Source organism: Patagioenas fasciata (genome assembly GCF_037038585.1).
Source record: "Patagioenas fasciata isolate bPatFas1 chromosome 19 unlocalized genomic scaffold, bPatFas1.hap1 SUPER_19_unloc_2, whole genome shotgun sequence".
Classification (NCBI taxonomy): Eukaryota; Metazoa; Chordata; class Aves; order Columbiformes; family Columbidae; genus Patagioenas; species Patagioenas fasciata.
The window spans coordinates 315821-340121 of NW_027288508.1; the positions used below are offsets into that span (position 1 = coordinate 315821).

The 24301-nt window shown below is 50.4% G+C and overlaps 2 protein-coding genes across 9 annotated transcripts in view; one reads left to right on the plus strand and one right to left on the minus strand.

Annotated features, from left to right (window-relative positions):
• Positions 1-24017, minus strand: part of LOC139826674 (S-adenosyl-L-methionine-dependent tRNA 4-demethylwyosine synthase TYW1-like) — a 45125-nt gene extending 21108 nt beyond the window's left edge. The window contains exons 1-6 of one of the 8 annotated variants that reach the window (XR_011736832.1): positions 23500-23660; positions 22232-22353; positions 21595-21679; positions 20613-20807; positions 19322-19458; positions 14455-15776 (exon numbers count right to left, since the gene is read on the minus strand). Coding sequence is in view for 5 of the 8 variants with exons in the window: in XM_071803066.1 (XP_071659167.1) it covers positions 15714-15776; positions 20613-20807; positions 21595-21679; positions 22232-22257 (369 nt within the window). In the remaining 3 variants the exon portion in view is untranslated. Of the gene's footprint in view, positions 1-12944; positions 13052-14454; positions 15777-15799; positions 17660-19321; positions 19459-20612; positions 20808-21594; positions 21680-22231; positions 22354-23410 lie in introns of those variants that run through there. The other 7 variants (XR_011736833.1, XR_011736834.1, XM_071803067.1 and 4 more) reach the window with 7 other exon arrangements.
• LOC139826669 (uncharacterized) lies at positions 3109-9607 on the plus strand. Its single transcript, XM_071803035.1, has 10 exons — positions 3109-3268; positions 3939-4000; positions 4500-4656; positions 5519-5775; positions 6180-6265; positions 6739-6806; positions 7248-7365; positions 8102-8222; positions 8785-8946; positions 9269-9607. Exons 1-10 carry the CDS (start codon positions 3205-3207, stop codon positions 9578-9580), a joined length of 1407 nt encoding a protein of 468 aa, XP_071659136.1. The 5' UTR covers positions 3109-3204; the 3' UTR covers positions 9581-9607.
• Positions 24018-24301: the final 284 nt, after the last annotated feature.

Sequence of the window (24301 nt, forward strand, 5' to 3'; positions counted from 1 at the left end):
CCCGCAGCAGGCTCCTCCTGATGGCCCGTCCCAAGTGTCCCCCAGGGGGACATCAAGGGCACCTCTTGGGTTGTAACACCCACCTCCCCTTCAGCAATTAACCCAGGGTGTCTTTCACAGATTTTTGTGAAGGCCAGGGATTTTCTGGAGAAAAAAATGTCGAGTGATCCTCAGAACGTGGTGGTTTCCTTTGAGGAGAGAGACAGCAGCGATGACGGTAGGAGAGCTTAGCGGGGACGTGTCCCACGGCGACTGTCCCTGCCCCTGCCTGTTGGGATTTGTGACCATCCTCGCCTGTCTCTCCCTGTCCCAGCAGAGCCCAGCCCATGAGTTCTCTCCAGACCTTGGGGCTGTCTCCAAGGCTTTGAGCATGGGTGGTGCTTTTAGGTGGGGATGTGGGAGCATGAAGGCAGCTGGCGGGGTGGTGAGCATCGAACCACAGAAGGAACAAGAAAAGATGCTGTGGGGCAAGGAGGGAGAGCCTTGTCTTCAAAATCACCTGGTTGTGAAGAACAACCAGTGCTGGGGTCTGTCTGTGGCCTCTTCCTATTGGATGCTCTTGGAGGAGCCACTGAGTTTCTGAGCTTGCCACCTGTTTTGAATGAAGCTGGAGCTGCGTCCAGCACCGCGTGGCTCCAGACCTTTCTGGGAAGCCCCAGCAGCTGGGGATGGGCCACAGCAGCGGCACTGCCAGGCCCTGCAGGTCAGCCTGGGATGCTGGGCAGGAAGAGCCAGGGCTTGGCAGGAAAGCTCCCTGTGATGTCACCAGCCCTCCAAAGCGTGCTGGCTCTCCCTGGTGACATGGGCACAGCAGAAGTGGCCCTGCAGACCCTCCCCGGCCCGTTTCTCTCTGTTCCCTCCTCCAGAATCCTCTAAATCTGATGACGAAGATGACGAGCACGTCCCCACCCGGGAAGACATCAAGAGGGAGGGGCAGCTGCTGATCCAAAGCAAGAAGACAGCCAGCGTGTCACGGAATGCACCCCGAGATTAGTTTAAGGGACAAGAGGGTCCAAAACAACTTTTATTAAACCGGTGAGAAACAGGGTTTTAGCCCTCCAAAAGTGACTTAAATATAGGTTCGGGTATCAGTTGAGGAAAATTATGAAGGGGCAGCAACTAGTACAACAGGAGGTCCACAGTGTGCATGCACGTGGCTTCACCCAAAACAATGCCGGAACCGCCCCTGAGGCCCAGAGGAGTACACGCTTGCCTGAACACGGTGCGGGATTATTCTTAAAGGGATATAGGTACTCGTAGTGAGTACGGAAAGTGTACGCTCGCGATTCCGCGAGGGTAAATTTATAATACACTCGCAATCCTGCGAGGGTTAATTTACTTACACGTGCAAATGTGCACGGAATACTACACGTGCTTATATGGAAGCACGGGAGGAAAATACACTCGCGATTATGCGAGGAAATAATTTTATACGTGTGCAAATGTGCACAGAAGGTTACTCGTGCATATGTGCACGGAAAGTATAAATACACTCGCGCTTATGCGAGCAAATAATTTTATACGTGCTTATATTAAGCACGGGAAGTTACAGGTGCAAATGTGCACGGAAAGTATAAATATACTCGCAATCCTGCGAGCCGTTTTACTCACACCCGTGGCGGCAAGGCAAGCGGAGTCTCCATCCCGGGGAGGAGGGCTCTCGGCGGCAGCATCTCGCCCGTGCTCCGAGAGACCCGCGACAATGGGCGGAGTCTCGACGAGAGTCCCGTTTTTTATAGGCTGATCAGACCTGACTCTAGGCATTCTAGAAGCTTCTCTGCACCCCCACACCGGTTGTGGGGTGCCCCTGAAGCCTCCAAACATCCCCCACACTGGCCGCGGGCACCCAGCGGCTCACTGGCGCCTCGGCACTCCCGTCTCCTAATGACCCTGAGCCCTTCTCTCTGTCACCCTCTTCCCGAATGTTCTGCAGGGTACGCTAAATTAGGCTTTTAGACATATCTGTGGAACAGGTTTTTTTCTACAAAGACTACATACAGGTTGCATTGTTTAATGGCAGCATGTACTAATATTATATGCTCAGGTTTCACAGCCACTGATAACATATCCATTTAGGCCAGTTTGATTAACAAATATATCGTTAAGTCTATTACAGTCTCTAACCCCAGGAAAAATACACCCACGTGTTTAGTGAGAAATTATATTACGGATATACGCTTGCCTGAATCTGGCAAGGAATTATTCAAGAAAATCCACGGGTTTATAATGAGGAAAACACCCGCCCAAGCGGCGAGGAATTATTTAATACACTCGCTGATCTGGTGAGGAAATAGCTCAGTTCTACCTAGTAAGTTATCGCTCACCCCAGCGAGGCGACGAGGCTGACCCAATCCCGGGAGGCTACTTTAGGTGGCGATCCTGCCTAAGGGGAGGCTTCAGGCAGACAGACCCGCAGCTCCGAGAAGACCACAAACGGCCATTCAACGGGACCCCGTTTATATCCGTGTCAGATCTGACTGTGGGCGGTCTAGAAGCTTCACGTCTTCTCTGCACGCCCCTACTGTGGCAGGGCAGCCGCGCTCCCCGCTGCAGACACGTTGGGTGAGAGAGGCAGGAAGAAGCGGGGAAGGGTAGAAGAAAGCCCATCGGCGCTTGCAGCCCGGTGTCCCCATGTGGGGACATGGCAGGGGCGGCCTGGGGAAACCCCTCCCGCTCGGGAGACAGTGGGGTGGGGGCAGCTCCCAGAAACCCCTGCCCACTGCAGAGCCCCTGGCAGGGCCTGGGGGGCAGGTGTGTGCAGCCCCTCTGTGACACGGTCCGAGGTCACAGTGGGACAGCCAGACGTCACAGTGGTGACAGTCCCCCTTTCCCTGTCGTGACCAGCATCTGCCCCACTCACCCCGGTGAGGCCGAGTCGACTCCAAGTGCTGAGAGCTGCTCTCGCCACCGCTCTGCTCTGGAGTAGCTGCTCTGCAGTGAGGAGGAGAAGGCGGAGAGAGGGAGCACGACAGCACCAAGGAGTGTGAAAGGTGGAGAAGGAGAAGGAGGAGGAGGAGGAGAAGGAGAAGGAGAAGGAGGAGGAGGAGGAGAAGGAGAAGGAGGAGGAGGAGGAGAAGAGAAAAAGAAGGAGGAGGAGGAGGAGGAGAAGGAGGAGGAGGAGAAGGAGGAGGACAAGGAGAAGCAGTAAAGCCATTGTCCAGCCACTTGCTGCAGTTGTTGACTTGAAGCAGCAGTGGAACTAAGATGGCAAGACAGCTCTTCTTGCAGCCTCACCTGAGCCCAACTATTGAGAAGCTCGAGCGTTATGGTAAGGCCTTCAGGCCCAATTTCACATGTGTGTCTGGGTCAAGGACATCTCTGAAATCAGGATGGAAACCCAAGGACTGTGGGGGGTGGTTGCTCAGGAGTGGTGACTGCAAGGAGGGACCTGCTTGACCATCCCAAAGGGCTGAGGGGCTGATGTGGCAGCCAGGGCTCCTGGTTCCCTTCCTGACGTGGCCCCTGCCTTCCTGGGGCAGCCCAGGCAGAAACCCCTGACCCCAAAGGGCTGCCCTTGCCTGGCGCTGGGCATTGCCCACGCTGAGCTCATGTCTGAATGGAAGAGCTGAAGGTGCTCGTGGGCCACGTGGGCTCTGTGTGTTCAGAGATGTGACCCGGCAAAACTGGCCCCTGCTGGGGAGACACCAGGGCCTGCCCTGAGCCTCCGAGAGCCGCGTGGAGCACAGCCCCGTGCCCCCGCGGGCATGGCAAAGCACTGCCGGCTTCCCGTGGGAGTGGGTCACACCCTGGAGAGCTGCACCTGCAAGGAAAGGAGCCCCTTGGAGGCAGCATGAGGTGTCCTTTGGTTCTTGCCGGGCTGGAGAGAGACCACCTGAAATGCCTGAGTGAAAGATGCATCGCTCCTTGGACAGGAGTGGGCCGAATGGTCTTGAGCTTGCTGCCTCAGAGCATGACAGGTCTTTCCCTTGTTTTTCCAGAGTTCGCTAAGATTTGGGCCAGCACATCGTATCACCTCAGCCTGCAGCTGGCTCTCCACCAGGTGGGCCTTACCTCCTTCTCCCCTCACACCCTGATGAACGCTGATCAAGTCCTGACAGCCCTTTGCCATGGGGTGCAGCTGTTCTTCCCCTGCGTTGAAAGCGGGAGCAACGCCCCAGCACGACACTGCAATGCACACAGTGACATGGACACCTTCTCTGTCCATTCAGATGTACAAGAAGGTCCCCCCGTCAGAGTTGCATGTGAAAACCTGGAAGCCTGGGACACATCTGGATTTATTCCAAGCGTGGGAACCCCCTGCCTTCTATCTGATTGAGCCAGAGGGTGTTTGTCAGCTTTCCCTCACCTATTTGGTTCTTCGTAGCTGAAGGGGGGTGAGAGGGAAAAGCGCAGCCCCTGTTTGTGTTCTCCCAAGGAGCCCATCTTGCTCCTTTGTGCCTCAGGCCAGGGCAGGGCACTAAACGCCATCAGCCTCCTCTGACAAGTCACCCGTCTGCCCCTCCAAGACTTCTTCCCATCCGCCATCTCCTCTGTTCCAGGCTGTCCGCATTCCCGGAATCGGGACTTTTGCGGTTGTCAGAAAGCGAGTAGCCCTCAGCGAGCAGGATCTGGTGATCGTGGAGAGACCCGTGTTTCGACCTGAAAAGGCTGTTGTGCAGGACCATGAGCTCCGCTATGGTTGCAAAGACTTCCCTGGTAAGCAGCGTGAAAGCGGCGCTGGCCCTTGAGCAGGGTGGGGAGGGGTGCTGTGCTCCCCAGAGGTGACTGAGGGGAGTACCAGCCACCCACCGCGGTCCTGCCAAGAGCTTCACTCGACAAAACCAGCCGGCTGTGAAAGGACCCTGCCTAGCTGTTTGTTTTAAAGAATCACCAGCGGACAATACAGCTAAGAGCGCACTCTCTTTGTCCTGCTTCAACAACAGGTTCCCTCACAGCTTCCTTGGTGTGGTGTCTTCTGGTTCCGTGATGCTTCAACTCTTGCTCCCCCTTTCCGCTGCACTAGACCTCCTCCAGGCAAATGCCGGGGCTCTTCCCAGCTCCCTCAGCCTCCTTGCACGGGGGAAAAGCAGGGGAAACCCAGGGGGGTAAGATGGTTCCTTCCAAAAGCCAGTGACGGCGACACCTGCGCCTTCTAGTCACTACTGCCTTTGGGGCAGCTGTTGTGGGACCCTGGGGAGCACCCAGAGCTTGGGGCTGTGTTTGGGGTGCGTTTCTCTCTAAAGACAAAGACAGCACCGAGTGTGGGCTGGCACCCTCCAGCTTGCCCTGGGACCTGGTGCCTATCTCCCCACTTTGTCCCGCAGTCACTCTTCTTCCCACCAAGTGCCTAAGACTCTTTGTTTCCCTTTCTGTATCAGAGAAACCACAGCTGTCTGCTCCGCACCTCACTGTCCACTTTAAGAGGAAGGGACAAGCCGAGCGTCTCCTCAGAGGCGCTGGCCCAGCCAGACAGCCCAGTACCAAAGTGTTGCCCGAGGGCCTGGAGGCTGCAGACCTTTGATTGTAGCCTGCCCAGCAGGTCTGCAAGCTCATGTGTTCCTCTTCTCTTGTCTTTCAGGCCATCAAGATTTCGAACAACTGCCGTATGCTGAGATAGCCTCAGAGAACGCTGTCTCTGAGGGCACCGTGCAGCTCTACATGGAAAGGACCACGCACCTTTTCCATGCCTACCTAGAGAACAGGAAGAACGTTGCCATCATCTGGAGGGACGTGGGCATGCTGATTGCCGAGGGAAAAGAGATAAAAAAGAGATTTTACTTACACTTTTTGGAAAGGCTGAATGGCACTGGCAAGATGCTGCAAGCTCTTCTCGAGGTAGGATTTTCACTTTCCCAGCCCCACTCCTGCTGCTTCTGAAATGCTTTCTGGGGGCTGCTTTCCCCTGGCCGACCATGCCTTGTTCAGTCACCTGGGCTCCTGGAGCTCTAGAGCACAGCAGGCTCTCTGCAGAGCACCTCCCTGGCGTGCAATGGCCTGGCTTTGCAAGAGCCACCCCCAGAGGAGCTGCACTTTGCGAGAAAAGGCCGGCGTTGATGGCGCGGAGCGCTGCGTGCCCCACTCTGGGGGCCGGGAGCAGAGGCACAGGCAGAGCAAGGCTTGCTGAGCCCAGAGCCCTTGGGCGGCTCTGGCTCTTTGCTGGCGCTGGGCTGAGGCGGAGCGAGCAGCCGGCCCTTCCCAGTGTCCGCTCCTCCCGTCATCCGTCTCTGTCCTCGTTGCAGATGCCGGAGATGAGGGACTCAGTCATCTCACGCCATGACACCGCTGCTTCCCAGACCTCCTCTGGACGTGTTATCGTCCTGCCATGGTATGTTTGACTTCACTTGGAGGAACGTGGGACAGTGGCACGGCTTATGCATCTGTCCTACTGTGGAGCTAGAGACGCATTTAGGCAACATTTCCCACTACGTTTCTCCTGCTCCTTTTCTTTCCTCTGTGGGAGAGACTGCTCTTAGGTCCGGAAACGTTAATCTGCAAGGCTCTACAAGGAACTTGGAGGGCAAGATCAGAATTCGAAAGGGTGTTAGAAAATCAGAGCACTAGATAATATTCTGCTCTCCATGTGCACTATGAGCAGGATCATTTCCCCAGAAGCAGCAAGGGGGTTTTGTGGGAGGACGGCCATTCTCACGGGAAGGATGGAAAAAAGTGGGCACAGGCTGACGGGGTCTCACCTAGCCCTCCCGGCACTGGAGTTTCTACTGCAGCCCTCCGGGTTGGGCTGCCTTGGGAAACAATGTGGTGTCCTTTCTTCAGCCTGGTACCTTCTTGCTCTTCCAGGTACCAACTTGAGACCGTGCCGAAAATGCCAGCGCTGATAGACCTGAAAGGATGTGTGAAGGGAAAAGGTGATGGCCTGTGGTGTGAACCTGCCCCAGCAGCAAATCTGTGTGCACGGGACCAATGCAGAAACCCCAGAGCCGGATTCCCTTGAGATAAATGATTCCCCTCCCCAGAATGGCTCCTGGACAGCACGAGTATCTCCCATGGAACCCCCCGTTTCAGCACACGGATGAGAGAAAGCCATGCAAACAGTCTTCCCCAGGGAATAACGGTGCACTGTAGGCATGGGGCATTGGATGTTAAAACAGTGTCAGAAAAGGCCTAAGACCTCCCAGGAAACATGGCTTTCCCCCAAAGGGATGAAAAGGACCACCTTCCCCAGTGTTACCACAGCCCTGAGCAGACCCGCACGTCACTCTCCTTGGAACTGGCACACAAGTGGCACCCGGTTCCCAGAACAACACCGAGATGCTGTTCTGAAGAACCGTCTCCTTTCCCGTTTCTAGAGGATGCTGCCGAGAAGCGCCTCCTCCGTCGAGCAAGGCTTCCTCCAAATCGGTTACCTGCCCTGACTGTGAAGCCGGAGCAGGGTCAGAAAGCTGAGGGGAGTGAGCCTCGCGCCAGGTGAGACACTCGCATAAATGGGTGAGCGTGACCCCCTGCTCCGGCCTCTGTGGGAGCGAGACGTTTCTCCTGGAAACACCCCAAGTGCGCTTTTCCCATGTCCCACTAACTCATGGTTTCTTGGTCATGGCAGTGTCTTGTAGCTTCTTGGCAGACTCTGCTGGCACCACTATTTCTTTCTTCCCTTCCGATGTGCAGATCTCTTGAGTAACCAAGTGCAAAGGTTGATTCCAGGAGCAGAAGGTCATTTTGGCTTTCCCTTCAGGTTGAAATGAGCCTGGCCTTTCTGTTTGCTGAGAACAGAGTTCTGCAGTTAGTTACTGCAGAGGATTGCCCTGAGCAACCAGGAGCCTCTTCTACGCTGACGCCTGTCTTACGCAGAGCCCAGTGGCAGGATGGCCCTTCTCGTGGGGTCGTGTCCTCCTCCCTTTGACACTGTGTCCCCAGCGCCCAACCTGCCCGTACAGGGCATAGCGCTATCTCCGGGCACAGGACCCTGTTCCTCTGGTTGCTCCAGCAAGAGAGGGCCGAGACCTGGGCATCCTGGGTTGCAGGGGGGGCTGTTGGGCACATCCGAGGCTGACAGCTTGGGGTCTTCTCTGTGCCTGGGGACTTGATCACAAGGATGCGAGCAGAGCACGTTCTGCTGCAGAAGCAGGTGCGCCACCTGGAAGCACAGGATGCAGAACCAGCTCCTCCTGCGCTCCTGCCAACACGCCCTGTTGTGTCTTTGCAGGCAGCTACCGGTCATCCAGAGGAGCTGCTTGAAGGAAAAGGAGGAGAAAGGAAAGCTACCGCCTCTGGTTGCACCCAGAGAAGTGGACTTCATAGCCAGAGCCATTGAGAGGAGAGAAAAGGTACCCGACACCGGATGCTGCAGGAGCACATCGTACTGGACTGTAGAGCAGCGTTGCTCCACACGTGCCAGTGCTCACAAGATTCTTCACTGGGTGTTCACGGGACCACTGACCAGTTGCTTTGGTGTTTGCTTGAAGGGAGGCGGGTCACTGTCAGTTGAGAATACACTTGTCACTTCCAGTAGCCTGGAAACACCCCCAGAGCCCTCACTTGAGGCCGTTTCTGTCGGCCAGGTGACTGCAGGGCTTGTCTGGGCTCGCCAGCTGCCGGCTGGTTTGTAGCCCAGTGGTGGCTTATCTCCCTGGTCATTCCAGACGGGCTCCTCGGTGGAGCCTGCGGGAACCTGGGAGCAAACCAGCGTGGACAGCAAGGCAGAAGAGAAGGGAGGGAGGGAGGGAGGGAGGGAGGGAGGGAGGGAGGGAGGCAGGCAGGCAGGCAGGCAGGCAGGAAGGAAGGAAGGAAGGAAGGAAGGAAGGAAGGAAGGAAGGAAGGAAGGAAAACAGCTCAGCCGTGGCAGGGAAGGCTAATGCTGCCTGCTATTGCATTTTGTTTGTCCCCCAGAATAAATGGGAGAAGAAGGAGGAGCAGCTTCCACCGTATATCCAGAAATACCTGGAAGAACAGGAAGAGAAGGAAACAGAGCTGGCAGAGGCCGAGGCAGAAGAGGAGATGCCCAATGTGGAAGGAAATGGAGAAAAGCCAAAGGAGATGCAGAGGAGCCAGGTACTTGGGATTCCTGCAGAAAAAGAGCACTTTCTCCCGTGGGGCGGCTGAGACTGCAAAGTACCCTGGTACCCAAGCCGTCATAGCAGCCTTGCTGCAGCAGAACCGGGCGGGTGATGCTGCCCTTCCTGAGCAAGAAGGGGGACACAGAGTTGCAGTGAAACCCTGGTGACACTCAGAGGTCACCCCAGGGCCTGCTGAGCTCCTTCTCCCGGCTCTCCCCGTCCCGTGTGGTCCATTCAGAAGTGTTCTGGGGTCTGCGTGCTGGGAAGCAGCACCCTCCGGGTGCAGGGCTGTTGTATGAGAGTCTCCTCCTGTGCAGGAATCCAGCTCCCCCGAGTGCTCCTCAGACAGCTCCTCGAGCAGCGTGGAGTCAGACGAGTCCAGCTGTGACCTGCTGGAGATGAACATGGAGGGCTGGGAAGAGGCCGGAGAAGAGCCCCCCAGCGTCCCTGAGGACAACAGCGTCCCCCAGAAGCGGTACGAGATCTACTCCACGTCGGCCAGTGCCAGGAGACCGTCTCAGGCGCTGAGGCTCGCGAGAGACACGTCCAGCAAGAGCCTCCTCCGGCGTGACGAGCGCCAGTGCCGGCCAGCCAGGCTGCTGACACCAGCTCTCCCTTCTGTTCAGTAAAGCCCCACCTGCAAACCGCTGGGTCTGACACTGTGGGTGTTTCCTTGGCGGCTGTGGAAGCTGCGCTGGGCAGTGGCGCAGGGAAAGGCCACTGCAGGGAAGAGGGCTGGAGCCTCAGCCTCAGCCCTGCTCCAAGGGCAGCCCTCCCCAAGGCTCTGCTGTACCGGCTCGGCTGCGGCCCTGCTCTTTGTGCCCCTGCACCCCGCGTCCCTGGCACGGAGCCTGCCGCAGCTGCACATCCCGGACAGGAGCGGGAGGAGGAGGAGGAAGAGGAGGAGGAGGAAGAGCCTGGGCACCCTGGGGAGCCGAGCTGCAGGGGAAAGCATCCGGGGGCTCGCCCAGCCAGGGCACTGCGGGGCGCCCAGAGCTGTGCAGGAACCACCGTGTGCCACAGGGACAATGGCACCCCAGGCAGGAGCCGTGCCTGGGGAGAGGAAAGCCATGGCGGGCAGCTGGGCTCTGCCAAAGCTCTGCTGGGGCTCCCGACCCTTTTGTTCCACAGCCCCTGGCAGGAAAGGCAGGCTGGAGCCGAGGTGGGATGGGGACACCTCCGAAAGCTCCTCTGCGGACCCCTGGGTTGGCATAAAGCGTGTCACAGGGGCCTGAGAGCGGCTGTGTGGCAGGAGGGAAGGAAGTTCGAAACTGCTGGCTGTTGGGCACCCTCACCCTGCCCGTGCTCTGTGGGGACTCCACGCAGCGGGTGTCAGCGATGCTGGCAGAGCCCAGGCAGGCTTAACCGCGCTACGAGAGATCGGGCCCATTTGTCAGACCTCTGTGGGATATTTTTTCCTGAAAAGCCCTGATTTTTGGGCATCCTGACTTTGCCTCCATAGGAGTAATTCCTACTGCCATTTACACTCTAAACAGCTGTGCCTTTCTCATGGCACCACGCGTGAGGTTGGCCAACGGTCAACAAGAATGGCTTGCCTCTTCTTAGGTGAATCTAAGCAGCTAAGGAATATATGGATATATATATGTATATATGAAGACTTATGTAGATAGGTGCCATGCAAACACCTGCCCCTGAGTTACCTACCTGCTTCCCCTCCTGCTCTAGTAGGCAGAAACGGGATTTCTTCCCTATGATGCCAGTGACTTCAGACACCCACTTTGCTTTATCTTGACGTGCCGCACACAGGATCACCTTTCTTTGCACTGGAAGAGAGTCTGGATCACTGAGAGACAGAAACCTGCAGTCGTTGCTACTCTGTAAATCAGGTCTTTTGCAGTCTTCAAGATGGATATAAAATGTAGCGAGAAGTCACTTGCAGAAATCATAGTCCTGTTTCTCCTGTAGTGTTCCTGCGCTTGCCCAAGGCGGGGGCTGGAGAAAGCGTAGGACAAGCTGAGGCACCATATGGAAGTACAAGAAAGTACAACTTTCACCCTTTGGCAAACAAGATTTGAGCAAATCAGATTGCAGTCTGGGTAATTCAGTGAGAAGGGAAACTGTGCGTGAATTTGGGGGTGGGAGGGGCTGTTTCTGTGAATAAAATGTCACACAGATGTGTTTGACATTCAAGAAGTTAACAGCAATCACTATCCTAAAAAATATAAACACCCCTTCCTTCCCCAAAGCGTTAGAGGCCTTCAGACAATACACACAGACTCACGGAGATTCCTAGATCCAAATCAGTTCACATTCCAGCAACTTTTAAATACAACCTCATACAATATCAAGTTCCCATCCATCATAGCATTTCGGGTTGGTTTTGGTTTTGGTTTTGTGGGGGGTTTTTGTGGATTTTTTTTCCCCCCCAATCGGAATCAGAGTTTAACAATTTAAATTCTTTCCTGGTCTAAAAATTATTAGATAACAATAAGAGTAAATTAACTTAGAGTACCATACTTCATCCCATTTTTTCCAAAGTTCTGCAGAACAACATTAATTGCAATACAGCACTAAAACCCAGAATTCCACATTTAAGCCACATTCGAGTACAGTATCGTTTCAAGTTTCTTTTATCAGAATATTTCCCCAAAAGTTACTCTAATGCGTAAGGATGCATCCTAAGGGGGAGCAAGGTGGTATTTTAGCAGCGGAACCGGTTCCCATTTCGTAATTATCTCCCCAAACAAAATTCTTTTGGTACGAAATACATATATATATATATATGCCAACTAAAATACTGAGCTCAGATATGACAACCAAGTACCAAGTTCAAATATGCAGTTGGATCACAGTTACTTATTCAAGACAATATCTCCATTTTAGCACTGCACCTCTAAATTATTTTAGCATTGATCTCAAAATTATTTGATAACAATAAGAGTAATATTTCCTTTTGGGGTCTTCTGGCTTCTCACTGGGTCTTTTCACTGATATCACGTGTGCCTTTGTTTAGTTCAGCTGTAGACACTGTTTATGGTCCATAGCCTTCCGGGTGCTGTTTGTGTGAATAAATCCTTTTCTTCTCAGCAAAGTGCCAAACAGGCCCCGTTCTGCAGACGTCTGTGATGCCTCCACGTTAGCCTTGCATTGTTATTTTTTTCCCCAGTCAGTTCCGTTCTTCCCAGCAAAGTGTGAACCAGACCTTATCTTGCAAGTCTTCAGTGTAGTTTGTAGGTGCTTTTGGTAAATATGAGCAGAACTTTACAGCTCCAGATTTTAGCAAAGATTAGTTACAAAGTTTTCTTTTACAGCAAAGATTTTAGCTTCCTAAGTAACATGAAGCAGCAAGTATATTAAAAATCATGCAACCTTATACTTCCAGATAATTCGTTATTTCTAGTATGCATTTGCTTAAGCTAAACGATTGCTATGAAACATAAATTGGGCTCATCCACTGAGCTGTGAGCAGTAAAACCATGGCCATACGGCTGGTTATTCAGCAGAGCGAGCTCAAAGTAGGCTCATCCAGGCTGTCATATTTATAAAATAAAGTTGTTGGCTCATAGTCAAATTGCAGACAGTGGGAAAGGTCTGCACAAGACCCCCTGCACCCACAACCCATTGGTGTTCAGCTGCTGTTCTGCTTCCCTGTGGGTCTCCTGGAAGGAGCTCTTGGCCTGGCTGCAGCCCAGGCCTTTCCCTCCTCTGGAGTCTGAACCAAACTGCCGCTGGGCTGGCTGGAGGGGGTCAAGTGCATCCACCACACCTGGGAACCTGTATCGTTCCTCCTCGTGCACCACAGCTGCCCCGGTCCCTTCCCTGGAGCCAGCCCCAGGATGGACTCCATCCACCCCAGCAGCCTGATCACCACGTGGTCCTCTTGGGAGTCACAGAATCAGAGTGGTTGGGCTGCAGGAGCTCTGCAGATCCCCAGCCCAGCCCTGCTCACACAGGGTCACAGAGCAGATCACACAGGTGGGTCCAGGCGGCTTTGGATGTCTCAGAGAAGGAGACTCCACACCCGCTCTGGGCAGCCTGGGCCAGGCTCTGGCACCTCCCAGCAAACAAGTTTCTGCTCATGTTCACATGGAGCCTCCTGTGTCACGGTTGAGACGGACAAATGGCATAGACCAAGTTCTCTGAGGATAAAAGCAGCAGATGCCATTTATTGCCACAAGTGCATTTTTATACAGTTTTACCAATTCAAGTGTCTCTTCACTATTGGTTACAAGTTACAGCAGTAACATCTCTTTGGCTATTTTTGCTGTCATCAATGTTACTCTTTTACTCCCTTCTCCCTCCCGGGTACATCCTTAACATCTCCGGATACTCCATCACTCCCATCTTTCTCATGGGTAGGCCTTCATATCTTCAAGGCTAATTTTTGTTCCCATGCCCTCCGTCAGGGAATCCACAGACCCACCATAGTCCCACATAACTGTGCACAATATTCCTGCCCTTCCAAAAATAAGCAAAAAATCTCACTCAAAACCCCCCACACCACAAAGATTTTTATTAGAGAAGCCTCACGATCGTAAGCCCGTATTTTATTAGAGACTTGTCCCAGCTGCCCGCAGAATATTTCATTTTTAGTAGAGATGCAGCGCATCCCCCTCCCCACTCCCCTGGGTATTATTTTTATCAGCTTTTGCTTTATCCCCTCCTATAATGGTTGCTCTGTTCCTTGAGCAATGCTTAGTGCTGTGGAGTCTTGGAAGAAACTTTGAGGGAAAATGCAGCACAGGTATAAAGTATCATTGACTCCAGTGATGTAGTGATTGACGTGGATACCTGCTGGGGACCAAGAAGGTGGGGAGATGCTGGTGGTGGTGACCACGAAAGGAGAAGAAGAACAATGAACATGAAAACTCAAGAAATGAGACCTCCCTGAACCACAGGTGAGATCCCAGAGGAGGAGAGTTGAAGGGCAAAGGAGTTCAGGACAACTGGCAGTTTTTCAAACCCTATTCAGTGCAAACGGTGCCAATAATAAAGCGAAGATCGCAAGCGTAACAAGAAACCAATCTGGCAGAATCACAGGCTCTTCTGTACCCTTGTGATCCTCCAGCTGAAAATAAAAGGAAAAGCACAAGAAGACAGGGTCATAATCAGAAAGGTCAAGGCAGAAAATCAGATAAAACTAACAAAGGACATCCAAAAGGGCTAACAAGGAAGAGCCCAGACAGGAGTAGGGAGAGGACAGGTCAGAGATATTTAATCTAAATGCAATGTTTTCACTTGGATGGTTAAACCCACACACATACACACCCGGCTGAGCCGCTCACCAGGGTCCGCACCCATCTCACCCCACCGACCACCTTCACATTTCCTCCTAGAAAAGCCTCAGGTTGTTACAGTGCTGGCAGAGCAGCACAGAAAGGCACCAAGACTTCACTTTTACCATTCACAGGGGCATGAATTAGGTGTATTCTCTCATGTCCTGTCCCTCACCCCATCTAGAGGGTTATTTCAAGAGCTCCTGGAAGACAGGCAGGCCCAAAGGTCAAGAAACCAGCAAATAATCTAATCGGAAGGAAACAAGGAAGCTTGGGTCACAATGTATTAATTCTGGAAACAAAAAATAAGCAGATTGAAACACTGGGAGAAGAGATTATTAACTCAGCAGAACAAGGACTGGTGGCTGGAGATGGACAGAGACTCTGAACTTTCAGGCTCAGGTCCTGAGTTTCACAAACCTGCAGTGTCCACTCCTTTAATATCATAAAATTTATATTTCCCTGAAGAATTTAGGCCCTTGAGTCAAGTTACTTAATGAGAAGAAACTTTTGTTTTAATCTATGTTTTCAGTTTCTTCTTCATTTTTTTTTAAAAGACCTCTTTAATTAGCCCTCCTGTTACTCATCTCTTCATTTTGCAGGGCTTACTGTGATTGCTGGCTTTTGGCCACACACTTATTCAGCTCATCCGAACAGAACTTCAGCTGTTGCCTGTAAGTTAGAGCTGAACATCCAAGTACAGGTATAAACACCAGAAAGTTACAGAAGAAGAAATATGAACCAATTTCTTTACAGGATATCTCACTCTGTCTGGTTTGCCGCCTCCTCAGGCGCAAAAATAATAAACCCTATTAATTTAAGTCTTATTTAGCTGTTCCATCTCTCTGCAATAATTGATTGGGCTTTAGACACTCAGCCAGAAAACACAATCAAATCAGGTTTGCCTGGTGACTGCGCCATAGCAGTGCCAGAAACCCCCAGTCCCCACACTTGCTCTAATTGATTAAAACATTTGGTCACTCGCACATTTCTATACAGACAATTAAGCTAAAGAGACACTACAAACGCAGCAAGACCAGCTGAGAGCAATAATGGATCTTTTCAGTCTATTTTTCTAGGGAGAATTAGGACTTAGCGATGTTGCAGTAACTAAAGCGGGTTTTGTCTCCCCTTGGCTCCCGATGCAGCAGCCTCAGGAGCTCAACGCTGCACAATCGCTGCCTTGCAGGGAACCACACCAACGAATTATCTGCTTTTCCTGCCCTCCAAAAAAGCTGCCACGTGCTAAATCTGCATCTGTTTGGCATCTATCAGGGCTGTAGCACTTCCAGGAATGAGGGGGAAGGGCTCCAGTGCAGAGTCAAGCCACATTTTTTACAAATACCCCCAATTTTCTGAGTCTGTTTGGATGCTGGCTCCGCACGTGCCGGCTGGCACGGGGCCAAAATGTGTCAGTCACAACCAGGCAAACACAACGATACCCAGTTCCCAGGAAAGTGGCTGAACTGCAGCATTTCTTGCCAAAGTGATGCACAGAGAACAAACAGGCTCCTCGGACTCTTCCTCAGAGATCTTGGGGGAGCTGCAGCGGTCGGAAACATTGGCAGAATCTACAAGTGTCAAAAGCCTAAAAGAAGAGATCCAGAAAAAGAAAAAGAATTGCAGCCGCCTTATCTGCAACTTTGTGCACACGAGACAAGAACGGTGAGGCATGACATTTGTATTAAAAACATTTTGCCAACAGTAGATCCAGACTATCACTTCATACGTCTCCAATGGCACAGGTGGTACCTGCTAATAGAAGGTAACGTTTATCCTACCCAGTCACTGGTCCCTGCAGTTCTACATTCAGTCTTGCGTGACTAAGAATCTGCAAACGTGGTTTAAAGCAGAAAGCGTACAGCTAGTCCTGGCTGGAGGATTAGTAAGCTGTGCTGACATGCAACCAGTAGAGAGGAGCGTGGGTATGGAATTCCTGTCTCCCTGCACCAAATCAAATGACCAGCACAGCTCACAGCCACACAGAGGCTGTAACACCCCAACCACAGGGTCTAAAAAAGAAACAACAAGCAGAGAAAGCTTCAGTTCTGCTTTACATCAAGCTTAAGGTGTGCATGATGTGAGACTTGAGATGAGTGTCAAAATTAACCTTTAAGTCTTCCTCCTCAGTAGAGATCTGAGAAGACAGGCAGCTGCAGTGCATATGGAAAATCCAGCAGCTGAAAACCCATTTCACCTGCAGCAGGTCAATAGTCATAGAATCATTTTGGTTGGAAAAGCCCCTCAAGATCAGGGAGTCCAACCATAACCCACGCCTGGCACTGCCCCATGTCCCTGAGAACCTCATTTAAACACCTTTTAAACCCCTCCAGGGATGGTGACTCCAGCACTGCCCTGGGCAGCCTGCTCCAATGCCCCACAGCCCTTTGGGGAAGAAATTGTTCCCCACATCCAACCTCAGCCTCCCCGGTGCAACTTGAGGCCGTTTCCTCTGCTCCTGGCGCTTGTTCCTGGGGAGCAGAGCCCGACCCCCCTGCCTCCAAGCTCCTTTCAGGCAGTTCAGAGATCAGAAGGTCTCCCCTCAGCTCCTGTTCTCCAGCTGAACCCCCCCAGGTCCCTCGTGAAGTGGTTTGGGATGGAAGGGACCTTAAAAATCACCTAGTGTCCACCCCCCAGCCATGGGCAGGGACACCTTCCACTGGACCAGGTTGCTGAGCATCCCAACATGGCAAAAAGTCCAGAAGAAAACCCAAAGACACCTTCCGGCACAGATCTCTACACCACCAAAAACTCATTGCAAGAAAAGGCTTGGAAAGCATACACAAAAAGGCATAATTACAAAGGAATGAAGTAGAGCAGTGGTTGAAAAATGCCCAGAAGTCACAAGAAAGACTCAGCCATCCTCCTCCAAAAATGCAGCCACCATGAGCTCGGTTATAGCCCATCTGATGTCACATTGTGCTTCACAAACTCCTCAACGACCTCCAGAGGGCTTTTCTTCTGAGGAGGGAAATACACAGCTGGCAAATCAGTGTGGGTCTACCAAGCAACCTCCACAAAAGCCCTGGGGTTGGAAGCAATGATTGTCTGTTAAAGCTGAAACATTTCGGTGCAGAAAAGGGAGCTTCACAGCAGGAGATCTTTACAGGGGGAAAAAACGTCCCAGTTTCCCGCTGTTTTACAGGAGTGTGCCGGAGCCGAAGGTCAGACACAGCGGCAAATCCATCACCACCGACTTCAGGAGCATTGGCTGGAACACAATTGCTGCACTTGAGCCACCACCCAAAAGAATGTTCTGACTAAAGCGAGAAAATGTCACTGTTGGTGAAAGGAACCTGTTCAAATTATTTCAGCTTTTTATACCAGAATAGAAGTGGAATCCGGGCAGCGGAATTTTTCAGTTTGCCCAAGTGCGACAGGAGAAAACTCCAGTTTCATTCCTAGGGCTGCTCAGTCTTTGAGAAACCCTTGAAAGGCCACCAAGAGCTATTCTTTAGGCTTCCTCTTTCCCTTAAAAGAAAAGAAAGCGCTGTTGAAAAGTATAAAAGGCTTGAGATTTGTGGAAGGGTTTGCTTCCGTGAACTGAAAGCAGGAGTGAGAACATGACAGGGGATATTACAGGGCTCTACTTGACACGCAAAAATACTGCAGTCGCAAAATGGATGGAAAGCTTGGTCTTTCCGTGATGCTGCTTCAGATCCTTCTCGTCATACAGGAAACTAAGAACACCTTGGACATTTTTAACACGTAGTAAAAGCCTGCTAAGGTCAGTGAAAAATGCAGCTGCTTCAGCAGGCAAGCCAAGCCGAACCTGGTGTCAAGAAAACGGGACTGGCAGAGTTCAGGGCTGGGAATGCCAGGAGCTGTAAGAAATACCAACCTCACCAGCTGAGCAGAAAAGAGCTAACAAATTGTTAGGATCTGGCTTTTTGCCTAAACCCAGATGCCCATTTTAATCCAAGAGCCCCTTCTGCTTTGCAGCAGGGGACAACAGGAATAACAAAAATTTCCAATACATAAGCGCATAATTTCTTGTCAAACTAAGCCTATGATGGGGTGTCGAACATTTTCACCGGAGGCCACAGCAGCCCCGCAGTTGCATTCAAAGGGCCGAATGTAATTTGAGGATTTGGCCCACAGGGCTTGTGTTTGTTATGTGCATCGTGCTCCTTTATCGCCGACTCTGTCTCGTAACACAAAAGACATACTGGCTTTTCCTCCCTGAAACACAAACACGTATTTGCTTTCCCATCTATCAATAAATCGCCTTCCTTCCGCATCAATCTTCCTCTTACTGGACATTCTGGGATTCAAATTGCTCCACCAAAGACGGTAAGATGTGTCACCTAAGTAAAAGATCTAGATGATACTTTCACCTCCATCAACTAGTACTGAAGAAAAACCAAAATCCTGGACCTTTCACAATAAGCCCCGTGGTAAGTCAGAACGCTTGCTGAGCCTGTCGCAAAACATCTGCCATGAAGATCTCACATTGGTGACCTCCACTAGTGGCAACCACGGCAAACCGTGTCTTACGGAAGTGAGGCCATGGGTATCGACCACACGGCAGCTCGTCCCATTTCAATCCCTCCCCCAAATCTACCTGCAAGTTCTTGAGAGCTCCTCTCACCCAGGTGAGATGGAGAAGAGACATCCGTCCCTCAGCCCAAGTAGATTCACTAATTCCTACATTGGCTTCGCCATCCCAGGCTGCTCCCTTGAATTCTTGAATTAGATTCTGGAGGAACTGTTACTCTTTTAGCAACTAATTTGAATGAAAAAAACCTATTGCTATAATAAAAGCATTCTGAAACTAATAGACACTGGCAGATCATCTTCTCAGGCCATTTTGTCCATTAACAGCAGCTGTGTCACGCACCTGTGCTGTTAGATTGCCCACAGAAGAATTCAGAAGACCTATGAAGATGTCACATATTTCCTTATTTGGAGAACAGAATCTACAATGATTATTGAAGTGTATCACCACTATCCATATAAAATAAATGAGAGATACTCCATAGATAGTGTGAGGACATCACTATCATCTGTATCACACTTGACTGATGAGTTCTCTGCCCTTACCTGAAGTTTGAGGCCAAACTTTTGCCAAGAGATTTTAGATTTAAAACCCATCACCATCCGCCAGAACAATCCTAAGAAAACAGAACTAACCAGCCACCTCCAAAAACCATCTTCCAACTGCTCTTGGACACTGCACCCAAGAAAAAGACCAGCAAGACAAAATCCCCTCAAAGGGTCCCCACGGGGAGGTTGGGAAGACACAAGAGCGCACGCAGTTCACGTTTGGGCTGCAAAGCAAGCAGAAAAGAAAAATCCAAATAAAACCACAGGATGGGACTCGAGAACAGGTTGTGTCACAGAAGAACCAGTTTCCCGGTCCCAGCTCCCCTGCCAGGGCCAGAGCAACGGGACCCTGGGCTTTCCCCTCACACCCATCTACTCTCCCCACGAAAGGACATCTGGGTTCCTCCAGCGCCCACCACAGCCCAGCCTCATATCCAGCTATCGCTCCCAATAAATCATTTGGCAAATCAAGGAGCGGTTAAAACTAACGATGGTGAACAACCCACCAGAGCACAGGTCTGTGCTGACTTTACAGCAGCAGGGAAGTCTAAAAGACAATCAATATTTTTGCACCCATAAAATAAGAGGACACTGAAGGAATATCTGTGGAGTCACACTGGGGGTTTGTTTGGGGTTTTTGCTGCTCTTGGTTTTAGTTTGGGTTTTTTTTTTGGTTGTTTTGTTTGTTTGGGCCCATTTTGGTTTTGGTTGAGTGCCTTTTTTTCCCCCAGTCATCTTTCCTATGAGAACAGCAGCTTGAGCCTCCCTCTAAGGCTGAAGAAAGATTTAAATGTACTACCTGGGAAAAAGAAAACCACACAAAAAACCCACCACCCAAACTTTGAGCCCAGCAGGAACTGTTTCAAGCAGCTACAAGCAACTGCAGAAACAAATAAGAACGTGTTAGGCTGTACCTACTAATCACCACAGGAGACACTAATATGAAAAGTGCTTCTATCTGCATTTTAGTTCCTGACACCTACCTGAACAGATTAAATTACTAAAGCGTTCACACAGCAAAATGGAAGCACTGCAAATAGAACCCAGCCAAATACCTGAACCATCAGCCTCTCTCCAGCTCTGTGTTGCTTGCAGGCACTTAGTTTGTGCTGTATTTGTATTTTTATGCAAGACTGAACACTGATGGAAAGGGAATCAGCATTTTCTCAGGCTGCAAGATTGGCTAACAACCTCCTTTCCCATTTCAAGGGGCAGCACACTTGCTTCAAAACTGCACTGCCTGTGCCCTAAACCCAGTCCACACAAAGGCTGCAAATCTCACACAAGCTACCAGTTATCATTCAGTTTTGGAGCATTTTGGGAAGCTCAGCCTTTCAGCGGAGCAGAAACTTCAGAAAGGTGCAGAGCAGATACTTACAGTGTTGTAATGATCGACATAAACCGCATTTCCCAAGCCAAACACAGCGTATCTCAGGCCTTTCAGATACGTTTTCCCAAAGCGAAAGTCACGCGCTGCCTCTTCTAACCCCTTGCAGAACCACGCTGCACTCTCGGTTGGCTGCCCGTCAGTGTACGTAGCTACCAAGAACACACAAACGTTCCTGCCGGTTGTCTAATAATATCAAGAGAATAGAAGAGATCGGTGCATTTCTCAGAACGCTTCCCATTAGTAAGACAACTGGAACACATGGGGAGTTGGAAGAAGTTAAAAGATGAGGTTTTTTCTAAGTGGGATTTTGGTGTGGGATGCTGCAGGTGATAACCCCAACAGTGGCGAACGGCCATCCCCCCTGCAGAGACGCCTTAAATTAGCCAGGAGAGATCAAACTGTCTGTCTGCTGCTTCACAGAGGTGGTACAAGAGAACAGAACATCTCCCTTCCCCACCCCAATCAACAGCTTCTTGAGCAGACTCTTGCAGCAATCAAGTTTCTCACTGATTCAAAAAAACAACTATCAATATTCACAGAAGAAAAATGCCTCAAGGATTACTCCATCTAAATATGACCAGCAAGGAGTTTTTAGCTTATGAGCCTGTGAAGGCTGCAAATTGTCACCATCTGCTTGTTCTGGCTTTGAACCCTTCCCTGGGGATACAGAGACAGAACAGAGGGACCTGGTGCAACCGCTCTCACTGAACTCACACCTGAGTTACAGAACCAGCTCATACCAAGTCACTGTCACCATCAAAATACTCTAGGCAATCCTCTCCTAGGAATATTCAAAATTTAGGTGTTTTCTGCTGAGGGTTGATGGGCTACACTTATACAGAAGGGAAGCGACTTTTAACACACAGCATTGGGAATTTCCAGAATAATAGGAGAGAAATACAAGGGGAAAAGAGCCTTCGCAACACAAGGAAAAGCTTTTCTTTATTAGTCATATTTATAAGGTACTTACCTCCTCTGGATCATAATCTCCCATGCTGATGACTTCCACAGGCAAACAAAGTGAAATAACGGCTTCAGCCAGACCTCTGGCAAACCTCCAAAAAAAAAAAAAAAATAGGAATTTATCAATTGCTTCAACCCAAGCACGGTAGCGACCAAACAACCCCCACACGCCCAGTCACAAGACACCTCCCACAACAGAAAGAACAAAGACATCCGAGAACTGGACACTGGACCTAGAATTCCTCATGTTAAGAAAAAAAAAAATCAAGTATATTGGCTGCAAGAAGAGAGTGACATGAATTTTAATGACTAATGATTTCACATTTACACACACCATTTTTTTCAAAAGCACCTAAACCAGTACTTGTCTCTGAGAAGACCCGCTCGCAACTACGGGTACGGCAAGAGTAAACTTTAAACTTCATCATCAATGTCTCTACTGCATGCGCCATTTAAAGCAAGTAGAAAAAAATGTTATTTTTATATAATTTTACGTTATCTTTCATGTTGGGCAATGACTTCTCATGAGCTAATGAACTTTCTGATGTTTACACTGTGCAATACTTCTAAGGCAAGCAACAGACTTGAGTCTCAATATTTCAAATTACTTCATGTAGGTGGGGAAAAAAAAAAGTAACTGATACCTTTGCTGTGCCAGTCTGAGACCCATAGAAAATCTTTACTTTGCCTCCAGGGTGGCTGATCCATTTACGAGTTTGTCTTCTATTCCTTCAGAAGAAGCTGGATTCCCATTGGATTTTTCACCCTAAGAAACAAGCACCACTTCTCATTCAATCCCTTTTCAAAGTGATGTTAACCCCATTCTCCCAAAACCACTTAAAACACCTATCCTGTGAACAGACTCTCAGCACTAATTAAATGAGGCTATCAAAGCATTTTAGCTTCTCACACCCAGAGAAAGACACAACCACGTCTCTGAACTAGGCCACGCTCCAATAAACTCAGGTCACACGCAGCCGGATCCAGCTGAACGCAGGAACCTCCCAACTCGCGCAGCAGAACTTTGCTCACCTGCGCAAGGAGCTTTTACCATCCTGAACAGCCTAATCCCACTCCCGTCCTAAAACCAGCCCAACCTCATCAGTAACATCAATGGAAAGAGGAACCCGAGAACTCCAGCACAAGTAGAGTGATTGATTTGCAGTGACAGAGCAACCCAGGCTGACACGATCTCTCAGTAACGACGGGAGAAGCGTTCAGCAGAGAGCTGCTCCAACATCAGAGCAACGAGGGCACCGAGTCACCCACAAACATGAGACCGTCCAGGCTGCGGATTATAACCCTCAGGTGCACTGAACTGTAAGGAACGTTCAAGGAAGAAACGTTGTTTTCACAAAACTGGGGAGCTGGCACCTGACCCCCGCGAGGGAAGGGACCGAGACACATCAGACTGTGAATCCTGAATGTAAAACAAAATCTCTTCAAACTAATCCCAGAATGCAAACTGACACCTGTATTTACAAGTTAATCTAGAGGGAAGGACGGCCAAAGAGCCAGGAACCCATTTTTAAATAGATCAATAAGGGAAAGGGTGTTGTTCGGATTAGATGAATGAAATACGTAAACTGAGGCAGGTGTCGGGTGCTCTGTAAACCCTGAAGAACCGACCAGTGGGCAACAGGGGAGGGAAATTGCACCCAGGGTTTGGGGGGATATAAACGGGGGCTTTTTGCCCTATTATGCGTGCCTGCCTTTAGGGAGAACACCCGGTCTTGCAAAATCATTAACAAAATGTGCTTTGCTGAGAGATCCTGCCTGGGCCTGTTCTATTGGCAAGGTGATCGTTTCCTACACGACCACACCTGGGCTCCGCAGTGACCCACGGGGGGGCCCACAGTGGGGCAGCACGTGTCACTGCACCAGTGGGGACCGTCACCCGGCAGCCACTCGCCTCCACACGCAGATTTCGGGGCCTTCTTGGACAAAAGCACTTCCATCTTCCTTGCCTTCTTTCTGGTTTTGGTGGTGAGGAACTGAACGATGATCCAAATGCTGATCCCAATGATACAGGGAATTGACCTTCTCCCCTGGAGAAGTTGTAGAAACTGAGGGCAACAGAAAGCAGAAATTTGGAAAGGTTGTTAGATGAAGCTTGGAGAGTATTCAGTAACAGGGACAAGGAAGATTCTTGAAAGGATAAGTAAGTATGGAACTGAAGAGGTTGGAAGGCTTTGAAAGCCTTTAGAGAGAGGTCAGTATATATGTTGGGAAAATGAACGTTGGGGAAGGTACAGAGGAAGTAGGCAGAGAGAGAAACAGACAGTAGCAAGTTTTGAAAAAGACTGATGGGAACCTGGAATGAACAGAAACAAGTGGAATTTTTGGTGGATTGACAACAAGTAACAATTACATAGTAGGTAAAGGGAGTCACTGGCCAAAGTGAACGGGCATATTTTTGTGAACCTTTGAAATACAAATTGGGTAAACAAGTAGGAATTGATAAATTTCTATATATGTCCAATTCCTTCCAACCTTTTTGGGAGAAGGAATTTGGCCAGTAATAGAGAAATTAATACAAGTCAGGTTATAAACAGAATAATAAAGGACCTCTACCCAGTGGTAGCAAACACCTTTCTGACTGTATTAACTCTAATTTGATTTGGCTTACTGTTTTAGATTTGAAAGATGCCTTTTTGCCTCTCTCTCCGTGAAGCCAGCCAGACAATATTTATGTAAAACCCAGCTCACCTGGA

Excerpts from the sequence above, each read along its gene's own strand:
- LOC139826669 (XM_071803035.1), top strand. The coding sequence starts at position 3,205 with ATGGCAAGACAGCTCTTCTTGCAGCCTCACCTGAGCCCAACTATTGAG. Across the intron at positions 4,001-4,499 it reads TGCAGCTGGCTCTCCACCAG|GCTGTCCGCATTCCCGGAAT; the intron begins GTGGGCCTTACC and ends CCTCTGTTCCAG. Across the intron at positions 6,266-6,738 it reads CGTGTTATCGTCCTGCCATG|GTACCAACTTGAGACCGTGC; the intron begins GTATGTTTGACT and ends TTGCTCTTCCAG.